The 21080-nt window shown below is 40.3% G+C and overlaps 1 protein-coding gene across 3 annotated transcripts; it reads left to right on the top strand.

Annotated features, from left to right (window-relative positions):
* The first annotated feature begins 4549 nt into the window (after nucleotides 1-4549).
* LOC127006040 (cell death regulator Aven-like) lies at nucleotides 4550-14220 on the top strand. 3 transcript variants are annotated; one of them, XM_050875504.1, is made up of 7 exons: nucleotides 4601-4617; nucleotides 4773-4915; nucleotides 6303-6358; nucleotides 6867-6995; nucleotides 8138-8299; nucleotides 9716-9888; nucleotides 10377-14220. In XM_050875504.1, exons 3-7 carry the CDS (start codon nucleotides 6307-6309, stop codon nucleotides 11178-11180), a joined length of 1320 nt encoding a protein of 439 aa, XP_050731461.1. In that variant the 5' UTR covers nucleotides 4601-4617; nucleotides 4773-4915; nucleotides 6303-6306; the 3' UTR covers nucleotides 11181-14220. The 3 variants fall into 3 exon arrangements, with proteins under 3 accessions (XP_050731467.1, XP_050731461.1, XP_050731465.1); XM_050875510.1 differs by lacking the exon at nucleotides 4773-4915 and having other exon boundaries at nucleotides 4550-4617; XM_050875508.1 differs by lacking the exons at nucleotides 4601-4617; nucleotides 4773-4915 and adding an exon at nucleotides 5004-5134.
* The last annotated feature ends 6860 nt before the right edge of the window (nucleotides 14221-21080 follow it).

Here is a 21080-nt window from a genome sequence, read left to right on the forward strand (position 1 = left end):
CAAGTGTAATGCCGCGACTAGGCCTGATAAGGGAGCCTCCCATAACCCACTTGGCGAGTGGGGTACCTCTTTGGCTGACTCGGTAAGGAGTGGCTCTCCTGTCACGCTGGTCGCAGGTTCAATCCCAGGCAGCCGGCGAATACCCTGATCTTAATTAATTTCTCGTGTGTTTCGATACACGCAGAGGACGTGTTGGAAAATAGAGGAAATAGAAAATATGCTCTCGGGGCATGACACTGGTGGCATAGCGATGGGCATCCTATCCTGCGGTTCTGTTGAGTTTCCCCGAAGGGGTAACAGGTAGGATGGCCCATGCTCTCCGAAGGTATTAGAAAATGGGAGAGTTGAAGGTATGTCTCTACAGGGACGTTGTGGAATAGTGAACCGATAGTTATCACTGTCTAAGGTCTCAACACAGAAATTAATCTACATAGGGGGAAAGCCGTGTAGTGCCGCGACTAGGTCTGATAAGAGAGCCTCCCATAACGCACTTGGCGAGTGGGGTACCTCTTTGGCCGACTCGGTAAGGAGTGGCTCTCCCGTCACGCTGGTCGCGGGTTTAATCCCAGGCAGCCGGCGAATATCCTAGCTGATCTTGATTAATTTCTCGTGTGTTTCGATACACGCAGAGGACGTGTTGGGAAATAGAGGAAATAGAAAATATGCTCTTGGTATGACACAAGTTCCCCGACAAATCGTTTTACAGACTACAACTACCTCCAAGCTGATAGTAACCCCGTTGCGATGGTGAACAATTACTCTCGTGTTCACCAGAGCAAGAGGAAGTGATGCCCCATCGCTACTTGATCTCATATTTACCAAAGGCGTATATATATATATATATATATATATCTATATATATATATATATCTATATATATATATATATATATATATATATATATATATGTGTGTGTGTGTGTGTGTGTGTGTAATTCACCTCTTGGTCTGCTGCGGGTCTCTCTCGAGACAGCCAGCCGTTCCCCTACGAAAGAGCACAGAGCTCGTAGTACCGATCTTTGGGTAGGACTGAGACCACTCACACACAACACACCGCGACAACGAGATCACAACTCCTTGCCTGACGTCGCGTACCCTGAGTGTCCCTCCGGCCAAATCTCCTTGCACGACTCCTTCTCATCAAAGTATACCTCATGGCGTGATCCAACGACTTGATCAAGCCACGAACTCTGTGGGCTTTCTCATTTTGGGTGAGCAGAATCGACTTCTGGGTAGCGTGCCGCATGCCTGTATTGCCGGCGTTGGAATTCACGGAATGCAGGTGTAAAGCCTTGCATGAGTCTCACGGAGTAATCGCCGGCTTGACACAATCATTCCAGTGATATTCAGTGATCTTGCGTGGGCACTCATTATCAAAGGCATCGATTCACCATATCAGTGCTCTATTTATTAGTGTCTGAGAGGTCCAGATTCACGTCTGGCGCTTCGAGTACTGGTGGAGCGCCGAAGCGAGCTTTGATAGGGAATGGTTATGGGCCTATCATGTCGATCAGCTGCATGGTCTTCTGGGGCAAGACCAAGGAACAGGTTTTTGGAGGCTTACTAGATGAAATACTAGAGTCTGTGTATCCGTGTGACGAGGACATTGATATTTTGGAAAATTTCACATACCTTAATTGGTAGCGTATTGCAGAACAATTAAAGTACACCGGCGGGTCTCATCAAGAAGTCTTACGAAGGATTACTTGCCCCACGGGGCCACGGTGTATGTAGACTTGCTCATTACGAGTATATGGCGTTGTCGATATCTGTGCAGGACAAACTGTAGTGCGGTGACTAAGCTTGATGGGCGAGCCTCCCATAACTCACTCAGCGAGTGGGATACCTCTTTGGCCGAAGTAGAGATGGCCCAGCTCTCCAAAGTTCATAGAAAATGGGAAATCTCAACACATAAATTAACCTACACAGGAGGGAAAGGATGCCACCGCTTTGCCACCAGTGTAATGCCAGAATTTTACTCTTTTCTACACTCCCACACGATCACAGCGTGTAACGAAACACACGAGAAATTAATCCAGACAAGGAAAGGTTTGCCGGCGCCGGGGGATCGAACCCGCGACCAACGAGACGAGGGAGCCACTCCTTAACCAGTCTGCCAAAGAGGTACCCCGCTCGCAGGGTGAGTTATGGGAGGCTCGTACATCAAGCTAGTCGCCGCACTACACGGCTCCCCATTCGTATGTAGATTAATTTCTGTGTGTTGAGACTTTAGACTTGCCTGATGGGCGAGCCTCCCATAACTCATTCTGCGAGTGGGGTACCTCTTTGGCCGACTGGTTAAGAAGTGGCTCTCCCGTCTCGCTGGTCGCGGGTTCGATCCCCGGCGTATCCACATGAAAAATAGATGGGCAAGCACCCTGCCTGGCACACTGAGCAGTGTTATATTGAGGTGGTACTGGAGTCCTGATGGTCCATTTTACCTTTCCAGATAGGGACGACCAGGCCCTTTTTTCCAGTCAGGAAAAAAATATATCTGATTGCCATATGACAGTCACGACCGCATACAACCTTACCTCCAGCTTTGAGCAGCTCCGCACTGATGCAAACACCAACGGCCTTTCCACCCCTCAACTCTGCCAGTAGGGATGGGCAAGTACCGTTAATTTGAGTACCGGTAGTACCGGTACCGAAAACTCAAGTACCGTTAGTACCGGTACCGGTACCGGTACCCAAAGGAGTTTTTTTTTCTTAATGACTTCTGATGAAATTCCCAAACAAATTTCCTGTAAAGAAAACTCTCTCTCTCTTCCTTCAACTTAATATCAACTAGAGTAGAAATGCAACGTTTAGGAGCCTTCTGATTAATGTAAAATCACTTAGGTTTAAGGACAGACCACCTAATCTGTACCATGTGGTCTGTGTGGTCTAATTTTCTATGTAAATCTCTCTCTCTCTCTCTCTCTCTCTCTCTCTCTCTCTCTCTCTCTCTCTCTCTCTCTCTCTCTCTCTCTCTCTCTCTCTCTCTCTCTCTCTCTGAATGAAGTGAATATATATTTTTTCGACAAAAAAATAGCATGTATAGTTATTATGGATGTACTCGATCATAGTCTAATAACAATAAAATATTTATTAGCAACCTAAAAAGAAAAGAATCGGACATGAAGAATTATCCAGTAACTCAATAAATAAATAAAATAATGGAGACGGTCAGGGCAGTGACTCAGCGTCTACACACAGGGCTCATACCACATGGAGGCGGGCGAGCACCGAGCGTCACTAAGATCTAACGGTACCGGTACGAGCGGCAAGGCGCAGTGCCGAGTGATCATTAAGCTTCCCGGAACCCAAGTGATCATGATGCTTCGCGGTACCAGTACCGATACCAGTTATCGATACCAGGTACCAGGTTCCGGGAAGCTTAATGATCACTCGCCGGTACCTGGTATCGATAACCGGTATCGGTACTGGTACCGCGAAGCATCATGATCACTTGGGTTCCGGGAAGCTTAATGATCACTCGGCACTGCGCATTGCCGCTAGTACCGGTACCGTTTGGATCTTAGTAACGCTCGGTGCTCGCCCGCCTCCATGTGGTATGAGCCCTGTGTGTAGACGCAGAGTCACTGCCCCGCTGACCGTCTCCCCTTCCACCATTTTGTCCTGCTTTCCGTTTCCATCACAGCTCCTGTTCCATTATTTTATTTATTTATTGAGTTACTGGATAATTTTCATGTCCGATTCTTTGTCTTTTTAGGTTGCTAATAAATATTTTTATTGTTATTAGACTATGATCGAGTACCCACTACCCATATCACCGAGATATCCACTCACTAAGTGGTGATCTCTCTCTCTCTCTCTCTCTCTCTCTCTCTCTCTCTCTCTCTCTCTCTCTCTCTCTCTCTCTCCTGCTACACCTCCAATATTTAATCATCTTATATAATTCATCATGCAATTCTTTATAGCCAGAAACTCTCGCCAAGGGATTCAAACTTTTTTCGTTAATGCTTTATTGGATAAATATGATCTCTCTCTCTCTCTCTCTCTCTCTCTCTCTCTCGCCAACTCACCTCCAATATTTAATCATCTTATATAATCCATCGTGCAATTCTTTATAGCCAAAAACTCTCGCCAAGGGATTCAAACTCTTTTTTCGTTAATGCTTTATCTTGGGTTAAAAGTTAGTGAGTCCCACGAGTCTTTAGAAAACGCTAATATATATTGTTATTGTTATTAGACTATGATCGAGTACCCACTACCCATATCACCGAGATATCCACTTACTAAGTGGTGATCTCTCTCTCTCTCTCTCTCTCTCTCTCTCTCTCTCTCTCTCTCTCTCTCTCTCTCTCTCTCTCTTTAGCATGTATAGTTATTATGGATGTACTCGATCATAGTCTAATAACAATAACAATATTTATTAGCAACCTAAAAAAAAATCGGACATGAAGAATTATCAATAAATCCAATAAATAAATCCGAGCAACTGGTACCGGTACCGAGCAATCTGGTACCGGTACCGTACCGTTTAGCTGGTACCGTTAGTACCGGTACTGGTACCATTACCTGCCCACCCCTATCTGCCAGTGCCACAGCCTCTCTGACCTCGTCAAGAGAGGGTGGCCTCAGTAGTGTTGAAGAACTGGAACTACCAGAAGAGGTCATTATCAGCAACAACGCTACCTCTTTTAACAACAACTATAACCGACACGTTAGAAACGTTCTGAGAAGAGCCACTCCCTTATGACAATTAGTTCCCTTGCATCTTTATTTTAAGCTACGATAGGTTAGCTTTCAAACTTTGTGCTGTCACAGGTCACTCCGGACAAAGGACTCCGGATCAAGACCAAGACCAAGACACGTCAACAACACCCCACGGCCAAAATTCCCGACCGACTACTACTGCTGCCTGCTGCCTGCTGGCCGAGCCACGACCCTGCTTCAACTCTCCTATATAGGTACAATTTTCTGTTGTATTGATTTTGAGAAAATGTCGACAGTCTATCAAGAAGTACACCCAACTCCCTCCAGTACCTGACACTATGATCACAGGCCACAGCTTGAAGACCTGAGCCCCTGCCCTTCTGCACGTGTAGGCCACTGACAACGCCACACACAAAGACGGCTGCTGGGCAGCGACACCCTCAGCCCCAACACGGCCTTCCAAGCCCTCAAGTGTACGCAAACCTTCCTGCCGGGGCAACTCGACAGGATCTAACCCTCACTTTGGTGACAGAACGACAGACTTAAAAACACCTGATAGCAATTACCACTGACGGGGCTCTGGAGGCTGTGGCCCCACAGCCTAACTAGCCCCATAAAACACTCCAAAAGAAGAAGAAGAACGCCACACACTCCTTGAGAACACCGTGGGCCAGTCCACCGTGAGACTACAAAGATGTGTGAAATTTTCAAAGATGTCAATGTCCCCACACAAAAACGGGCAATACTTAATGCCTCCAGACACTTGTACCTTGATTAGCTTTGGTCCAGAAAACTTACTAGTCACAAAGGCTTCCCCTCCTCGTGCAGCACTTCGATACCAAAATCTCCAGAGCCTTGATGCCTTAAGTCTTGATGCCTTTAGTGCCTCGACACCAAAATTTCTAGTGCCTTGGTTGAGGATTACTGCATCATCATAAAAAACAAGAACAGTGGCTGATAATAGTTTTAATTTTGCAAGGTGTCTCTAGGCTTCAGTGGGTGTTGGGAACCTATGCAGAGAGGATTATTATTTTTATTGGTATTATTGTAGTGTTTGCCCATACTCACCCCTTGCAACCAAAATTGGCTAGGGGCGGGGGCCTTTGAAACCTAAATTGCGCCCTTTCAAAGATTCACTGAGATCTGGGGGGGTATCATTCCTGTGAACACTACTACTAGCCTACTAATTATAATGGTAGTAATAATAACAATACTACTACTACTACTATTACTATTACTACTACTACTATTGCTACTACTATAAATAAATACTACTTTAAATAAAGGAACAGAGAGAAGGATAGAATCTGTATGAGAGGTACAGAGAGAAGGATAGAAGCCGTATGTTTGTTTGTTTGTTTGTTTTACTCATTAATTTTTTTTTTTTTTTTTTTTTTTTTTTGTAAGAGAAACTTCCTATGCAAGGAAAATAAAGTGCAGAACTCCTTCAGAAATGAGAGACTATCTTGAAGCCAGGTGATGAGTGTAAAAATTAGTAAGCCAGGCATATGCTCTCCACATTTATATAAATAAATTACCATATAATGTACCAGAGATAAGCATATTATTTGTAGATGATTATAATGATAACATATTTTGAAAAGAAAATTGTTTTTGATATGTTCTGTTCTGATTTTTTAGGGTAATGCCAGACAGACGACGGCAGCGACAACAGCGAGTTCGTCATGATGCTGGAGGTAACTATCTCTGTGTGCTATAACCCCTGTTGATAATAATTAAATATAGATAAATCAATGAAACATGAACTATTTTTTATTACATTGTCAACAAAAATATTCAGTTCTCATCTCTAAGAAGAGATTAAAAGAATTTGCCAATATAAAGAAACCTACCAGTGCTGTGCCTAGATAGAAACATTCAATTCTCATGGTAGTCTGTCACTTTAACCATATATAATCATCAATATAAGTTGCCTCTGTGTGTCATTTGAACACCCATCATATGGACTTCTTCATTTAGTTTAAATCTTTAGTTCCTCAAATCCCAGCATTCATACCTTTCACTAGGGGATGCTTTTTATCCTTCATTTTGATTTTACAATTTTTTCTGATTGAATGTTCTCTAGAAATATGAACCTGATCATTGCAAATATTTATATCCTGTTACATAAAGTAGATTGCAATTTAGGTCACTGGCAGTTTTTTTTTCTCAAAGTTTAATAATTAATTATATCTTTTTCTTTAGGTAGCCAGAATCCTGTTGGAGCAAGCAACAGAGAATCAGAACCTGAGCCAGAGAAAATATCAAATACTAGAGCCCCTAAACAAGGAGGTTCAGGTGTTGCATATGCTGAGCCCAGAGAGTATGAGTCAGGTAAGATGCATTCCGCTACCTTAGTTTAACATAAAATAGATAAGAATTGCATAAACATTATTTTGCAAATAGAACACTCAGCAATGGGTATAAGATGGATAAATTCAGGTTCAGAGAGGAAAGAGGCAAGAATTGGTTCACAAACAGGCTGGTGGATGAGTGGAACAAACTTAGCAGATATGTAATTGAGGTAAACACAATTGAAAGCTTTAAATGGAGGTTAGATATATTTGTAAATGAGGAGGGAAGTTGGTTATTTTGTCACTGTACAAAACAACAACAACAACAAAAAAAGCTTGAAAGGATACAAAGATCTGCAACTAAATTGGTACTTAACCCAGCACACCTCTCATACAAAGAAAACTTGGCTATTTGCAAGTCAGCAAAACTAGAAGACAGAAAAGGACTAATAATGATGTTTGAGGCAATAAAGTGACTAGAAAAGGTGGACGGGGGTGATCCTCTAACTAGCTGTAATGGAAGAACAAGAGGTTATCAGTACAATTAAATAAGACTAGATATGGTAATAATGTCAAAAAATTTAGCTTTCTATATTGATGTTTGGAATTAATTGAATGAGAAAGGGGTATGTGCAAAGAACATCCACAACTTGAAAGCTAACCAGAAATTTACTATAATTCTGTATAATACAATTTGATAAATGCAACTAGGTTAAATGCACGCACCCCACAATGCCAAGCCACTGTTAACCATTACGTACTGCTCCTCATAAAGAGTTCCCTACCTCCCTACCTTTCTGTGTGATCTAAAATCTGAAAATGTCATCATATCAAAGAAACCTTTCTCTCTCACATGTCAGGTACCTATTTCTACTGTAGTTTAATCATTCCATCAAAGATCATGAAATAAAAAACTACATATATGAACAATTATAGCCCTTCCTTTTATTTGTACCCTTATTATCTCACTCATTTTAAGGTAAACTTGCAGCTGCAGCAGTCATTTTCTAGGATGTGTGTTAGACTGGCTAACTAAAGCTGCTGCCCAATCAGAGACAAGCTTAACTACAAAAACATTAGTTTCCAATTTCAAGCTAGAAATAAACAAAATATAAATTTATTGTGCATACATTAATTCCAAAATTGTAACAATTCTTACTATACATTTCTGCATTCATACAGTTACAGTTATGCCTGACAAGGAGGTAGCGGAGCCCCAAAGGTATCATCGTCCTGGTGTACTCAGTAACTGGTCTCGCTATGAAGAAGTTTCTACTGACGACATTGATGAGGGTGAAGATTACCTTATTGGGGAAGACTTCTCCCTTGTGCTAGAGCAGCAAGGTCAGAATTTTATGGGCTATTGAGAATGTAATTGAGTACGTACTATATTATTATAATATAAGAAAAGATAGCTTTACTTATGTAAATCTATCTATCTACCTGACTGAATCATGATGAATAAACTATGTTACATAATATAATATCATATTTTAAAGGATATGCAATGATACAGTACATTTCAAAGGATACATATTGCCTACCATGTTGACCGATTATTATCAGATTTTATTAGAAAATAACCCAACCACCCTTTGGAGAAGCAAGAATCTAGAAGCACTCAATGTATAAGCTGGACCATCTCCCAAGATCCCCCTGTTTGCACACTTAAGCTTTCATAGTCTGCACTGGGCCACCTCTGAAGCACTGGGTTCCCTCTGGAAACATTCATGATCTTCCTTCACAGCACAAGTAGCTTTTTTCCCTATGTTGGCCTGGAGTCATTCAGTCATTTTTTCCAATTGTTCCCAAAAGTTAATTGGTTTCAGAAATCACCAAAAGATGTTCTCTTGTGTGTTTGCCTACTATTGGGTGACTAGATCAATCCATTTTTTGGATATTTTGGTAAAGAACAGACAACGACGAAATATTATTGTCATTTTTGCTACATCTAGCTGCAAATCTGTGGGCTGTAGTTCAAATCTTGGTCTGGGCAGTCAGCACACAGCCCACCCAGCTGTTCATCCTCCCTCTCAGGCTGGTCGATAAATGAGTAACTGGTAAAATATGAGGCAGGTAAATTGTGATACCTTAGAAGTCACAGTTGCTCATTGTCCCAGGTAGTGGACTCTTACCCAGCACAGACTCAAGGACCAATGAGATGAAGATGAGCCACAAGGCTATATGTAGCTATAGCGTATGCTCTTAACTTTACGTTTTCTTCTTTCCTTGCTACGCAAAGTAAGGCGATAATGAGTGACTTGGGGTGTCCATATTGAAAACCCCACCTGTGTTTTTTGGGCAGACTATGAGTGCTCACAAACTAATGCTGCAGATCACCCAGCAGTGAGTGGATAGTAACATGAGTTTCCTGCATCCCAGGAGGTGGTTCAGCCCTTTTCCAATAAAATGTGATAAAAACTGACAATGAATGAGGGTGGCCATCTTCAAAATACACTTTAATTCAGCTTGTTTTTATTGGTCATGCATTATGATTCAGTCAATTTTTATTGGATTGTTCCCAAAATATAATCAACTTCAAATATTCACCTAAGGAGCTTTTCATGTATTTGGTAACATGTCTATCCATTTTTTAGAAACCTGTATCTTGGTAACAGATAAACAAAACAAACAAACACAAAAACATCACTCTCCTCAATGATGTTTGATGATTAATGAACCATTTTATCCAACTGTTTTAATACCATACATATACTTTACTGTATGATTTGGGTAGTAACTTTTTAATATGCTTTCCAGCTAATTCAGGAGGCGGGTTCCTGCAGCTAAAAGGAGAGTCTAGTTGGGAGGAGAATGAAGCAAGTATTCTCACATCCCACGGCTTAGGGGTGTTGCACGTTGCAGATTTAGTATCTGCCATGAGTACTCTGCCACTGTACACTCAGCTGAATATGCCTGAGGAATCACTTCCAGTAAGTTTTTCTCTGTGTTGCCTCCCCCTACAAATACTACTTTTTTACAACATATTTACTAAGAATTTCTCTATAATATTTTTTTTTCTAATCAAGCAGTGCTTCACAGTATATTGAATAGGAACTGATTATAACATTTTTTCTTCACCAAAGAAATGTTGATATGTTCCAGAGTTATTTTGTTTTAGAAAATAGATATTTTATTTTTGTAAGAATCCAAGAACTGAAGTCTCCAAGAGGCCATTAAACATATACAAAGCAGCATAAACCTACAGTAGGATCTCACCAGTAATGTCTAATAATTATGAGTGGCTTTAAATCTTTGCATGAAATGCTGATATTTTTCTGTGAATGTCTAATCATGAAATATTTGGTGATTGCCATAAAACAAAGCTGTGAAACAAAGACAAAATGCAGCAAAACTTGATGTGCCATCAGAAAATAAGGTGATCCTGATGATGATTTAATTTTGCCTTGTTTTCTTTCAGGAGTCTGTTTTGGAGTATTATGCACATTTAGCTGAAGACAATAGGAAAGTTTATCAACCAAACAGCAGTGGTTATAATGACTGCCTTGATGTTAATCAAAAGATTATCCAGAGTTTAAAAATTAGTGACAATGAGCCTCTTGAGCTTTCATCTGAAGAGCAAGACACAAAACTAAGCACAAGAAATGCTGTAGATGTTGCCTTATCTCTTTCTGAGGCATTTGACCAAGTTCCTGAAGATGTTGATCTTACAGCATTTATCCAAGAACCAGTGGTAGAAAGACAACCTAGCCCTGTAAAGCAACCAAGTCCTGTTAGACAACCTAGTCCAAAGAAACCAACTGCTCTTGAAGAACAACCTTGTACTAAGAGAGAGCCTTCCCCAGTGAAGCATCCCAGTACCACTGGACAACCATGTGTTCAAAACACCACCTCAGAAAATATATCAGTAAAAAAGCGACCTAAAGCTAAACCTGGAAGTAAACCAAATGCTAAAAGTAAAGAGAAGAGCCCTACAAACTTTAATTTTGGTCTTCAAAAGGAAGATTTACAAACTAGTAACACTAAGGCAAGTGAATCTAATCAAGACATCCCCAAAGTCAAAGACCCCACCAACTCATTTGATGTTAAAGACATTCTTAATGTAGAAGGTGCATTCGCACAGAATGAGGATGATGAGAAGACATCAGGAGGCCCAACAGTAGACTTAGATGCTCCAGAAGAAAAGAGCAAACCTGTCTTGTTAGTCAGCAAAACAGAAGCAGAGGATTTGGAAGATTGGCTGGACTCAATGTTAGATGATTAGAACTGTTCCTCTTGGAAAGATACAACCTAAATAAGAGAGTACTAAATCTCTCAAGAAAGCACTGAATATTCATTTTGTGGCTTGTCCCCTATTTCCTAAGTTGACTTTGTCATAAAGCATTGCGATAGTGGTTTCAGCCATCATGTTTCAGAGTACCCTATGTATTTTATTGTTATTACACTTAACTGAACACTATATTTACATATTGCTTACATGGTTAATGTGCATTACTGTGGAGTAAAGAATGCATTGGATGTTATGGAATTCAAACTATATTACCACAATATATGTTTTCCAACTTAATGAATCACCTGATTGGCATCAATACTGCAGATTTACACTTTAACAATTAAATCAAAACCATGTTTCATTATTTTTCCTCTTGTTTTGTAAATTGTTATTAGATTGTGATATTTTCAAATAATACAAAGAAAAGGTATGAATAATTATGGTGCAATATATCAATAATGTTTTAATATGAAATTTAAAATCATGTTCATCTTATCAAGCTAACTTGAAAAATTGAGCAATAATGACAAACTTGATTTGATATTTCTTTTGTTTAAGTGAAATGAATATAGTCAGTTTCATTCCATCTGTCCACTGAAGTGCACAGATGTGGCACCTGCGCATTGCTATCTCATGACTGGGTGAAAATCAACATGTACTACACCGTTAGGTATATACTTGTGATAAATATTAACGCAGTGGCAGTATCGTAAAACTCAAGAAAGAAATGTGGCTGAGCAAGTAAAAAGGGAAAGGAAAAAGATATATAGAGAATGCAAAATGAAATTAAAACAAGCAATAAAAGAAAGTAAGAAGAGAGTTGATGAAGACTTTGGAAAAAGACTAAGTGAAAAATATAAAGCGAACAGTCTTATTGGAAAGAAGTAAAAAACGAAAGAAATGCAGAAACTATCTCCCCAAGTAAAATAAATGAAGTTATGGATGAGAATGGAAAGATGTTGAAAGACAGGGAAGATGTAAAGGAGAGATGGAGAGAATATTTCAAAAACTTAATGAATTTTGAGGATGGACGTCCAGCAGCTGTAACAGCAGCAGTTTTAAGTGGAGGTAGAGGAGGAGTATATAAAGAAAGAAGTATAACATATGAAGAAGTAAATCAAGCAATAAAAAGATTAAAAAATGGAAAGGCAGCAGGAATTGATGGAATCACAGCAGAAATGTTGAAGTGTGGAGGAGATGTAGTTACTAAATGGATGGTTAAGATATGTGAAGTGGCATGGGAGGGCGAGTGGGGGTGCCAACAGACATGACAAAAGCCATCATTGTCCCAGTTTACAAGGAGAAGGGTAGGAGAGAGGAGTGTGGGAGCTATAGAGGTATAAGTCTGCTGAGTATACCCAGAAAAGTATATGGAAAAGTCATAATAGAGAGGGTGCAAAAACTTACAGAAGAGAAAATCATTGAAGAAGGAGGCTTCAGGAAGGGAAGGGGATGTGTGGATCAGATATTTTCCTTCAGGATGGTAGTAGAAAAAATAATAGCAAAAGGAAAAAAACTGTACATTGCCTTCATGGATTTAGAAAAAGCTTTATAGAGGCAGGAGAGTCACATATGCAAGTGAAACGTGGGCCTGGAATGAAAGTCAGAGGTCTAGAGTGTAGGCAGTGGAAATGAGTTATTTGAGAGTGCTTGTGGTGTGAGTAGAATGGATGGAATGAGTATTGAAAGTGTGTACGAGTGTTTTGGAATGTGTCACGGGGGTGAAGGGAAGAAGTGTGGAGTGATGGAAGAGGTGAAGCGACAGACTTTAAAATGGTTTGGTCACATGGAGCGAATGGAGGAGAGTAAGATGACCAGAAGGGTGTATGTGAGTGAGATAGAGGGAGGGAATGTTAGAGGACGACCTCCAGTGAAATGGAAAGATAGGGTGCAGGAGTACGTTAATTAGCGAGAGGGGTGAAAGATCCTTGAGAAACTTTGAGCAGGCAAGGAGGGAGTGTATGAATAGAGATGGAAACTCTTCTGCTGTAGCCATCCCCTGGTGGGAGCTCCTAGGAGCAGGTGTCGATGAAATGATGATGATAAATATTAAAACCATTACTTCAATAATATATATGACTTTTTATCTACAAAGAACCATCACACCTCTCATCTAAATCACTGACATGCCAATTTGCATTGATAATATACCATACAAGCACATGAAAGAAGCTTGTATCAAACAGTCTAATCCAATCATAAGCAAACAAACAATGGGCTTAAAAATATCTATACTTTATCTCATTTCAGGTATGTAAAAAGACATCTGGCTCTGTAAGTACAAATAAAGGTATTTTAGTAACTTATTGTATGTAAATGTCATGGGTAATATTTGAAGTAGCCCATCGTCACATTCAGCAATATTTTATGCTATTTTGAATATTAGGCTACTCGTGATTTAGGTACATGCAATAAATTATCATAATACCTTATTATTTGCACTTAGAAAGCCAGATGTCTTTTTATATATGTCAGAAATTAGATAAATCATGATTATTTAAAGCCCATTGTTTGTTTGTGTATGATCTGATTAGACTGTTTGATACAGGCTTGTCTTTTTTGTGCTTACATGGTATACTATCAATGCAAATCAGCATGTTTGAGATTAATATAAAGATGTGATGGCTCTTATTATACATCAGCATTTTAATATATTATTGGAAAAATGGTTTTAATATTTACCATAAGTAGCCAACGATATAGGACACGTTGATTTTCACACCATCATGAGCACCAATGCACGTGCCACATCTATCAAAATTCATGCTTGTGGATAGCCAGATGAAATTAAACTGGGTATAGTTTGTCATATTGAGAGTGACCTGCTGAAGTTTTTAGTGTTAATCTCGGCCTTCTTATACAGAACAACCAATTGTCTTCAGCAATATCTACATTATTTATAAAGCATATTTATTAGTTATTTGAGTATGTGATATTATGGATCTGAAGTATATGCAACATCCACTTGGCTTCCATCTCTACTATCTTATTTCATTTGCTTTATAAATAATAAGTAAAGAATGCCAATTGTCCTGTAATGGTTGTTATTGAAATGTCAAAATATGTGGCCTTATACAGCATTGTACTGGCTCTGGAAAGTTCTCATATTTTCTCATTGTTCTAGTACTCTATACTATAGTCTTCCCTCCTCGCGGGCAGAGGGCTTCTAGTTGAAAGAAATTCCCGATATCCAGAGACAGTATTCGGACACAGTCATCACTACGTCACTCCCTAGACCCAACCAACCTCTCTCCCCCTACCTGTATGATCACTCTTTACCCCCTCCCTCCCTCCACCTCCCCCCCCCACCCCACCCCCACCTCTCTCTCTCTCTCTCTCTCTCTCTCTCATGGAATTCAATTCAATTAATTTCAACCTTGCACCAACCCACGAGAGGTATATGGCGCTCCCACTGGTGCATGCATTATCCATAAAACAATGAAGTGTGCGTAAATTGTTTTTCTTTGCCTTCATCTGGCTGGGGTTTATACCCTTTGTAGCTCATGGATTAATTTCCATTTTGCCTTCATTTTCGTTAAATGCTCATAACATAAGTATAGCCTCTACCTTAAAATAGGATTGGAGATGAGCGCCAGAGCAGTAGCATGCTGAATTCGAGATATTTTATTATTATTATTATTATTATTATTATTATTATTATTATTATTATTACTAGTAGTAGTAGTAGTGTTAATAGTAATAGTATTTCCGTTATTATTATTGTTGCTATTATTAGTATTACTAAATATATTATTATTACTGTTATTGATATTATTATTAGTAGTAGTAGTATTGTTAATAATATTATATATTTATAAATCCTTTTTAGGACAGAAATGGAAATGGAAATTGATCCATGGGCTAACTTTTTAGGAAAGAGAACTACAGGTTATAGGGAAGAGTATTTTATAGTTCTAAATACACTCTGAGCGGAAGCGGATATATGTTGAGGTGACAATTAAGTGATGACAGCATGAGTGCATAGCATAACCTTTCCTTTACTCCACGTCGCTTTCCAAGAACAAGTCTTCCTCATCATCGCTGCCGAGGTTTATGATGACGGGATCTATGCTCTTCGATCATGTAACCTCGTAACACCTCAAACTGCTCAACTCCAGTAAACCATCTGTCTGCCATCATTCTCGCTCGTTATCACCCTCCACATACCGTACTCAAGGCTTTACTTCCACATTATTTCACTCTAAATAAATGACACGTGCATGTTGTTATACCAGTACATTTCTATATATTTCAGGAATACAGCATGCACCGTAGGTTATGAATCCGTGAGAGAGAGAGAGAGAGGGGGGGGGGTAAAGAGTTATAGAGGGAAGGAGGGATCATACAGGTAGGAGGGGAGAGGTGGGTTGGGTCTAGGGAGTGACGTAGTGATGACTGTGTCCGAATACTGTCTGGATATCGGGAATTTCTTTCAACTGCCAAGAGTATGTAACTTACTCATACACTTCTGGTAATGCACTATGCAGTCAGAAATTAGCGTAAGATGTGAAATAAACTGTGGCAAGGTATAATAGTGATCCAACACTTCGTTACCGAGAAAATCCAGAAAATCTAGGTATCACAGCTGCTGAAATGCGTAGTAGTATAGGCCATTAGATTTGTGTGATTTTCTCTCTCTCTCTCTCTCTCTCTCTCTCTCTCTCTCTCTCTGTAATAGGTAACAGCTGTCCGAATAAGATCTTAAGGGCGGAGGTATAAATTTCAGTCAGTAAAAACGGATAATATGAAATTTCTCGTAAAAATCCGTGCTATAGGCAGTTGGTAAATACGAACATTCTAAATAAAGATAAACAAGCGCTATAGTCCTGACAACTTGTATTAGTCCGAAGCCTCGACTCCCTCGACTCACAACTCGCAAATTCGGACCATTCAGCCCCATTAGTCCACTACCTCCCGCCTCGTGAAGTGCTGCCGATTTCTGCTCCATTGGTGAACAGTTCCTTCTCGTCTGGACCAATAACTCGCACGGGGATACATCGGGAGTGACATACATCAGTGGAGATAAGCAGGAAAAGATTACAGTGATGAGAGAGCGAAAAGAGACGAATCTGTATTTTCGCTCTCCCCTTCCTGGCTCTACCCTGTTGCACCGCCCGCCATATTGCCGGAGCCCCGACATTGCCGTCCGGTAAATGTTGCCGTTGTTGCATTATTATTATTATTATTATTATTGTGGGAGCTTCATCATTACAAAACTGTGTTACCGTACTGTTTTGTTTGTACTGTGGTGTTCTATCCATCGTTTCCTCGGTCTTCTTGGTTTTAATAGGCTATCATTTCGTGTCGACTCCCGTCCTGCACTTGGCATTCTCTCTCTCTCTCTCTCTCTCTCTCTCTCTCTCTCTCTCTCAAGAATAAGAAAAACTGCAAGTGAAGATCAGAATTCTTCCCTCGCCGTCACGCTTGAACACTACATATCTTCCTCCAGATTCACTATTATACAACTGCTTTCAAGGGCAAACGATCATAGCTACTCTCCACCCCATGGCCATTTAACAGATACTATTCAGCCGCGAAGCAAATTTCTATATAGGATTATTATATTTGTAATCATGATTGAGCTATAAGCTATTCGAATTTAGAGGATTCGAACCCGGGTGTGCTGATTTTTACCGTCAGTTCAACAGATGTGGCTATTACCTATAAAAAAAAAGTCCAAGTTAACTTGGCCAGTTTGCACCGAGAAGCCTCTCCCCCATAATGGCTAAGCTCCACCCCCCTTTCACCCAAATGGCTGTTCATGACTTAATGTATTGTTTCAAAGACACGTACCAAATATATATAATTGAGATAATGTAGCTATAGGCTGGCTCAACTAAACGTGCGGTTGTGGGAGGGTTCAGTGTACGGGATCCCTTGTACAGTGGTGCCGCGCGTCTCCTAGCCTCGATGTCGAAATGTTCTAATATAAGTAAAACCATGGCAAATATGATAGCAAATATGCATACACATTTAATCTTAGTAATATAACGTATGAAAGAAAAGTTAACTTATGGATAAGATATTTATAAGCATATAAAGAAACGTGGCATATATATTTTAGTGTTGATAAAAAAATGCTATACTTATTATTGAGTTTCCCTTACGTTTTGAGATGGGTAAGTAGTTTCACAATTATATTTAGATTATATCGTGAAGGAATGTACGTTAAAATAAGCTGACATAGGTATGAAAAAAAAAAAAAAAAACATTTAAATCCTTGTGGCGATAACACTCCCGGCCACCACCCAGACACTTCCGGCATCCACGCAGGTGTTGAGATTTTTTATTCGTATAATTTCACACCATTTCTGTATTATAAGATAATATAAGATGAACGAGAGAGAGAGAGAGAGTACAAAGAAATACCAAGGAAAAGCAAACAGCAACAAACCTCTTGGTCCTAACTAGGCTCTTTGTTGTTTCTACCATCTTCTCTTATCTACGCGTCAGTACAGCTCTTTCTATCTTCTATCGATATTTTGATGCTGACTGCTCTTCTGAACTTGCTAACTGCATGCCTCCCCCTCTCCCGCGGCCCCGCTGCACACGACTTATCTACTCAAGCTCATTCCTATACTGTCCAAACCCCTTATGCAAGAGTCAACCAGCATCTTCACTCTTTCATCCCTCACGCTGGTAAACTCTGGAACAATCTTCCTTCATCTGTATTTCCTCCTGCCTACGACTTGAACTCTTTCAAGAGGAGGGTATCAGGACACCTCTCCTCCCGAAATTGACCTCTCTTTTTGGCCACTCCTTTGACTTCCATTCAGGAGCAGTAAGTAGCGGGCTTTTTTATATATTTTTCTTTACGCCCTTGAACTGTCTCCTTTGCTGTAAAAAGAAAGAAAAAAAAAAAAGGTACAGTACAGCAAAGGTGGAGAGAGAGAGAGAGAGAGAGAGAGAGAGAGAGAGAGAGAGAGAGAGAGAGAGAGAACCAACATGGGGTTAAAAACGTGACAACACTGTACTCCCGCTTATTCCCTAGAGACTATGTCACAGCCGCATGTTTGGCTGAGCTAGACGTTTCATGATTAATAAATATTCGTAATTTATTTGTATGACGGAGCACTAATTTAACAATCAGTGACATCGGACATCACCTAAGAAACAAAGTACAATCATAATATTGCCAGTTTTCAAGGGAGAACGGGCCCTTCAAAACAATACAGCAGTAACATTGAAGGCGATGATAGTAGGCTACCTATAAAGTAATGCATACTTTCCGTCATTATTTCCTACATAGCTCATTCACATAGGCATACTAAATATATACTCACATAAAAAGTATCTTCTACAGTAACTTCGAACAGGTAGGAATCATTATATTAAGAAGCGCCTTAGGCTAGGCTATAGGTACTACTGGGAGGTTAGTAACTCCCCTGGTGTCTGCTGCACGGCTATGTGCCAGGCCGAGGGGCCACACACTGCATCACTGTCATGGAATGCCCTCTCATTGCTAAGTTTAAGCCACGGGACTGCCTTGACCTGCCCCAGACAATTTGTTGGACCATGATGTCCTCCCTGCTATCCTCAAAGAACACCCTCAGTTTGCACCAAGGTGGTGATGCCGTGTGTGGCAGCCTGAACTACTGCCGTGCTATACAAGGCTGTGATCTCTGCAGTATTCTACTTTAAGGACTAGTATTTACTCTATCTCTGTATTCATTCCCATCTAGTGCTTGGGCAATGTTCTCCGTCCCCACATTTTATTGTCTTATTGTCCAGGGGGAGGTACCGCCCCCTCCCTTGTTGTGCTTTCCTTCCTACCATTGTATCATTTTAGTTTCATGGTGCTACCTACACATGTACTAATAGTTGTATAATCACACACTGTCCTGCCTGGGGGTTGGGATGGCATGTTCCTCCCTTCTCCCTTGTTGTTTACCTGCAACAATAAACTATCAATCAATCAATCACTCAGGACTCAGTTTTGTATTAGCGGCCTGGTGGGACGGGTGCATCGTTTGCTGCGCTCTCCGTCACCCGCCGTCCCACAGAGCGTATACAAATACACAACTAACTGCTTAATACAATGATTCCTACCTGTAAGAAGTGGCTGTAGAAAATACTTTTTATGTGTATATCTAGTATGGCTATTTGAATGAGCTATGAGGAAGTAATGACAAAGTGTACGTTACTATCATCGCCTTCAATGTTACTGCTGTATTGTTTTGAAGGGCCCGTTCTCCCTTGAAAACTGGCAATTATTATGATTGTACTTTGTTTCTTTGGTGATGTCATTTATTGTTAAATTAGAGTGCCGTCATTCAGTTAAATTACGAATATTTTTTAATCATGAAACTAGCTACATATATATATATATATATATATATATATATATATATACATATATACATATGTATATATATATATACATATATATATATACATATATATTTGTTTATTTATTTTGGTATCAAAAGAAAGCAAATTAAATGTATTATTCATAAATGGGAATAGGGTTGAATACTAAAAAAAAAAAATGTATAAAAAGGCGCTTAATATAGGTTGATTTATATAGTGAAATGATTATATAAAAATAGTAATTTTTTATATAGATATCTTAATATGATTTTAATACAAGATAGTCAACATATTGAAGTGTTCATATATGATTTTTTTTTTTTATGCAGATATATTGTTTTTTGTGGCGCGTGAAATGAGTCAGATTCGGCGAATTTTCGTCGCGACTTCTGGTCATGCTCGAGCAAAAACTACTGAAGCTAGGAAGGCGTGCTTGGTGGCAAATGAAAGCTCTATTAATACAAATTAATAATCAGAAACAAAAAAATTGGAAAAAAGTTATAAGCAAAAAACTAGGACGTGTCCAAATCGCGGCAAAAGGGCCGAAAAACAGGCTAATTTGTGACGGCTCGATAACAAACTTGGAATCGAGCTATCAAAAAATTCTTCGAGCTGGTCAAACTACATTGCCAAGAGGGGCTACATGCCAAATTACAGCCTTCTAGAGGCAATAGCAATGCCACACTAGACAAAAAACGGCAATGTGTCTGGAATTTGTCAAAAGCGCTCTCAAAAGAGTTTACGTTTCGAGCTCTAGCGACGAAACTACTGGAAGTAGGAAAATGTTATGCATCATATTGGAAAGCACATTGGTAGGGCTAAAGTATTTGTTAAATAAGTTTTTTGAAATTTTCAAAACATGAGTGGATTTCAAGGTTGGGAACTCAAAAATAGTTTTTTGACCCCCTTGAGCTCGGGGAAGAGGACAAAAATCACACGGAGCCAGGTCGGGTGAGTAGGGAGGTTGCTCCAGCACGGCGATGTTCTTCTCGGCCAGGAAATTTCGGATGCTCAGGGCATTGTGAGCAGACGCGTTGTCATGGTGAAGCAGCCACGAGTTGTCCTGCCACAACTCTCGCCTCTTCTCGCACACTGAACAAAGCAAACGCCGCAGTATCTCTCTGTAGACATGCTGGTTGATCGTCTGGCCCTGTGGCAAGAACTTGCAGTGGACGATGCCCCTCACATCGAGGAATGCGATCAACATAACTGACTTTGGACTTCGACTGTTTTGCTTTTTTCGGCCTTGGCGACGTCGGATTCTTCCACTGAAGGTTCTGGGTGCTGGAGCAACCTCCCTACTCACCCGACCTGGCTCCGTGTGATTTTTTCCTCTTCCCCAAGCTCAAGGGGGTCATCAAGGGGACCCGTTTTGAAGACGTGGACATCAAAAAGGCAGTGACGACGGAGTTGCGGAGGATCCCGGAAGAATCCTTCCAGGAGTGCATGCAAGCGTGGCAGAGAAGGATGGGAAAGTGCGTTAGACTCCAGGGGGATTACTTCGGAGGGGAAAACTTGTAGTTTGAAGTTTGGATTCGAAATAAATCTTTTGTGACACCAGTCCTGGAACTTTTCTGACAC

This window comes from Eriocheir sinensis, chromosome 3 (genome assembly GCF_024679095.1).
Source record: "Eriocheir sinensis breed Jianghai 21 chromosome 3, ASM2467909v1, whole genome shotgun sequence".
In the NCBI taxonomy this organism is placed as follows: domain Eukaryota; kingdom Metazoa; phylum Arthropoda; class Malacostraca; order Decapoda; family Varunidae; genus Eriocheir; species Eriocheir sinensis.

Bases quoted from the DNA above. Each gene is read 5' to 3' on its own strand.
- LOC127006040 (XM_050875510.1), top strand. From the start codon at position 6,307: ATGCCAGACAGACGACGGCAGCGACAACAGCGAGTTCGTCATGATGCT. The intron at 6,359-6,866 runs GTAACTATCTCT...CTTTTTCTTTAG, and splicing joins AGTTCGTCATGATGCTGGAG to GTAGCCAGAATCCTGTTGGA. The intron at 9,889-10,376 runs GTAAGTTTTTCT...GTTTTCTTTCAG, and splicing joins TGCCTGAGGAATCACTTCCA to GAGTCTGTTTTGGAGTATTA.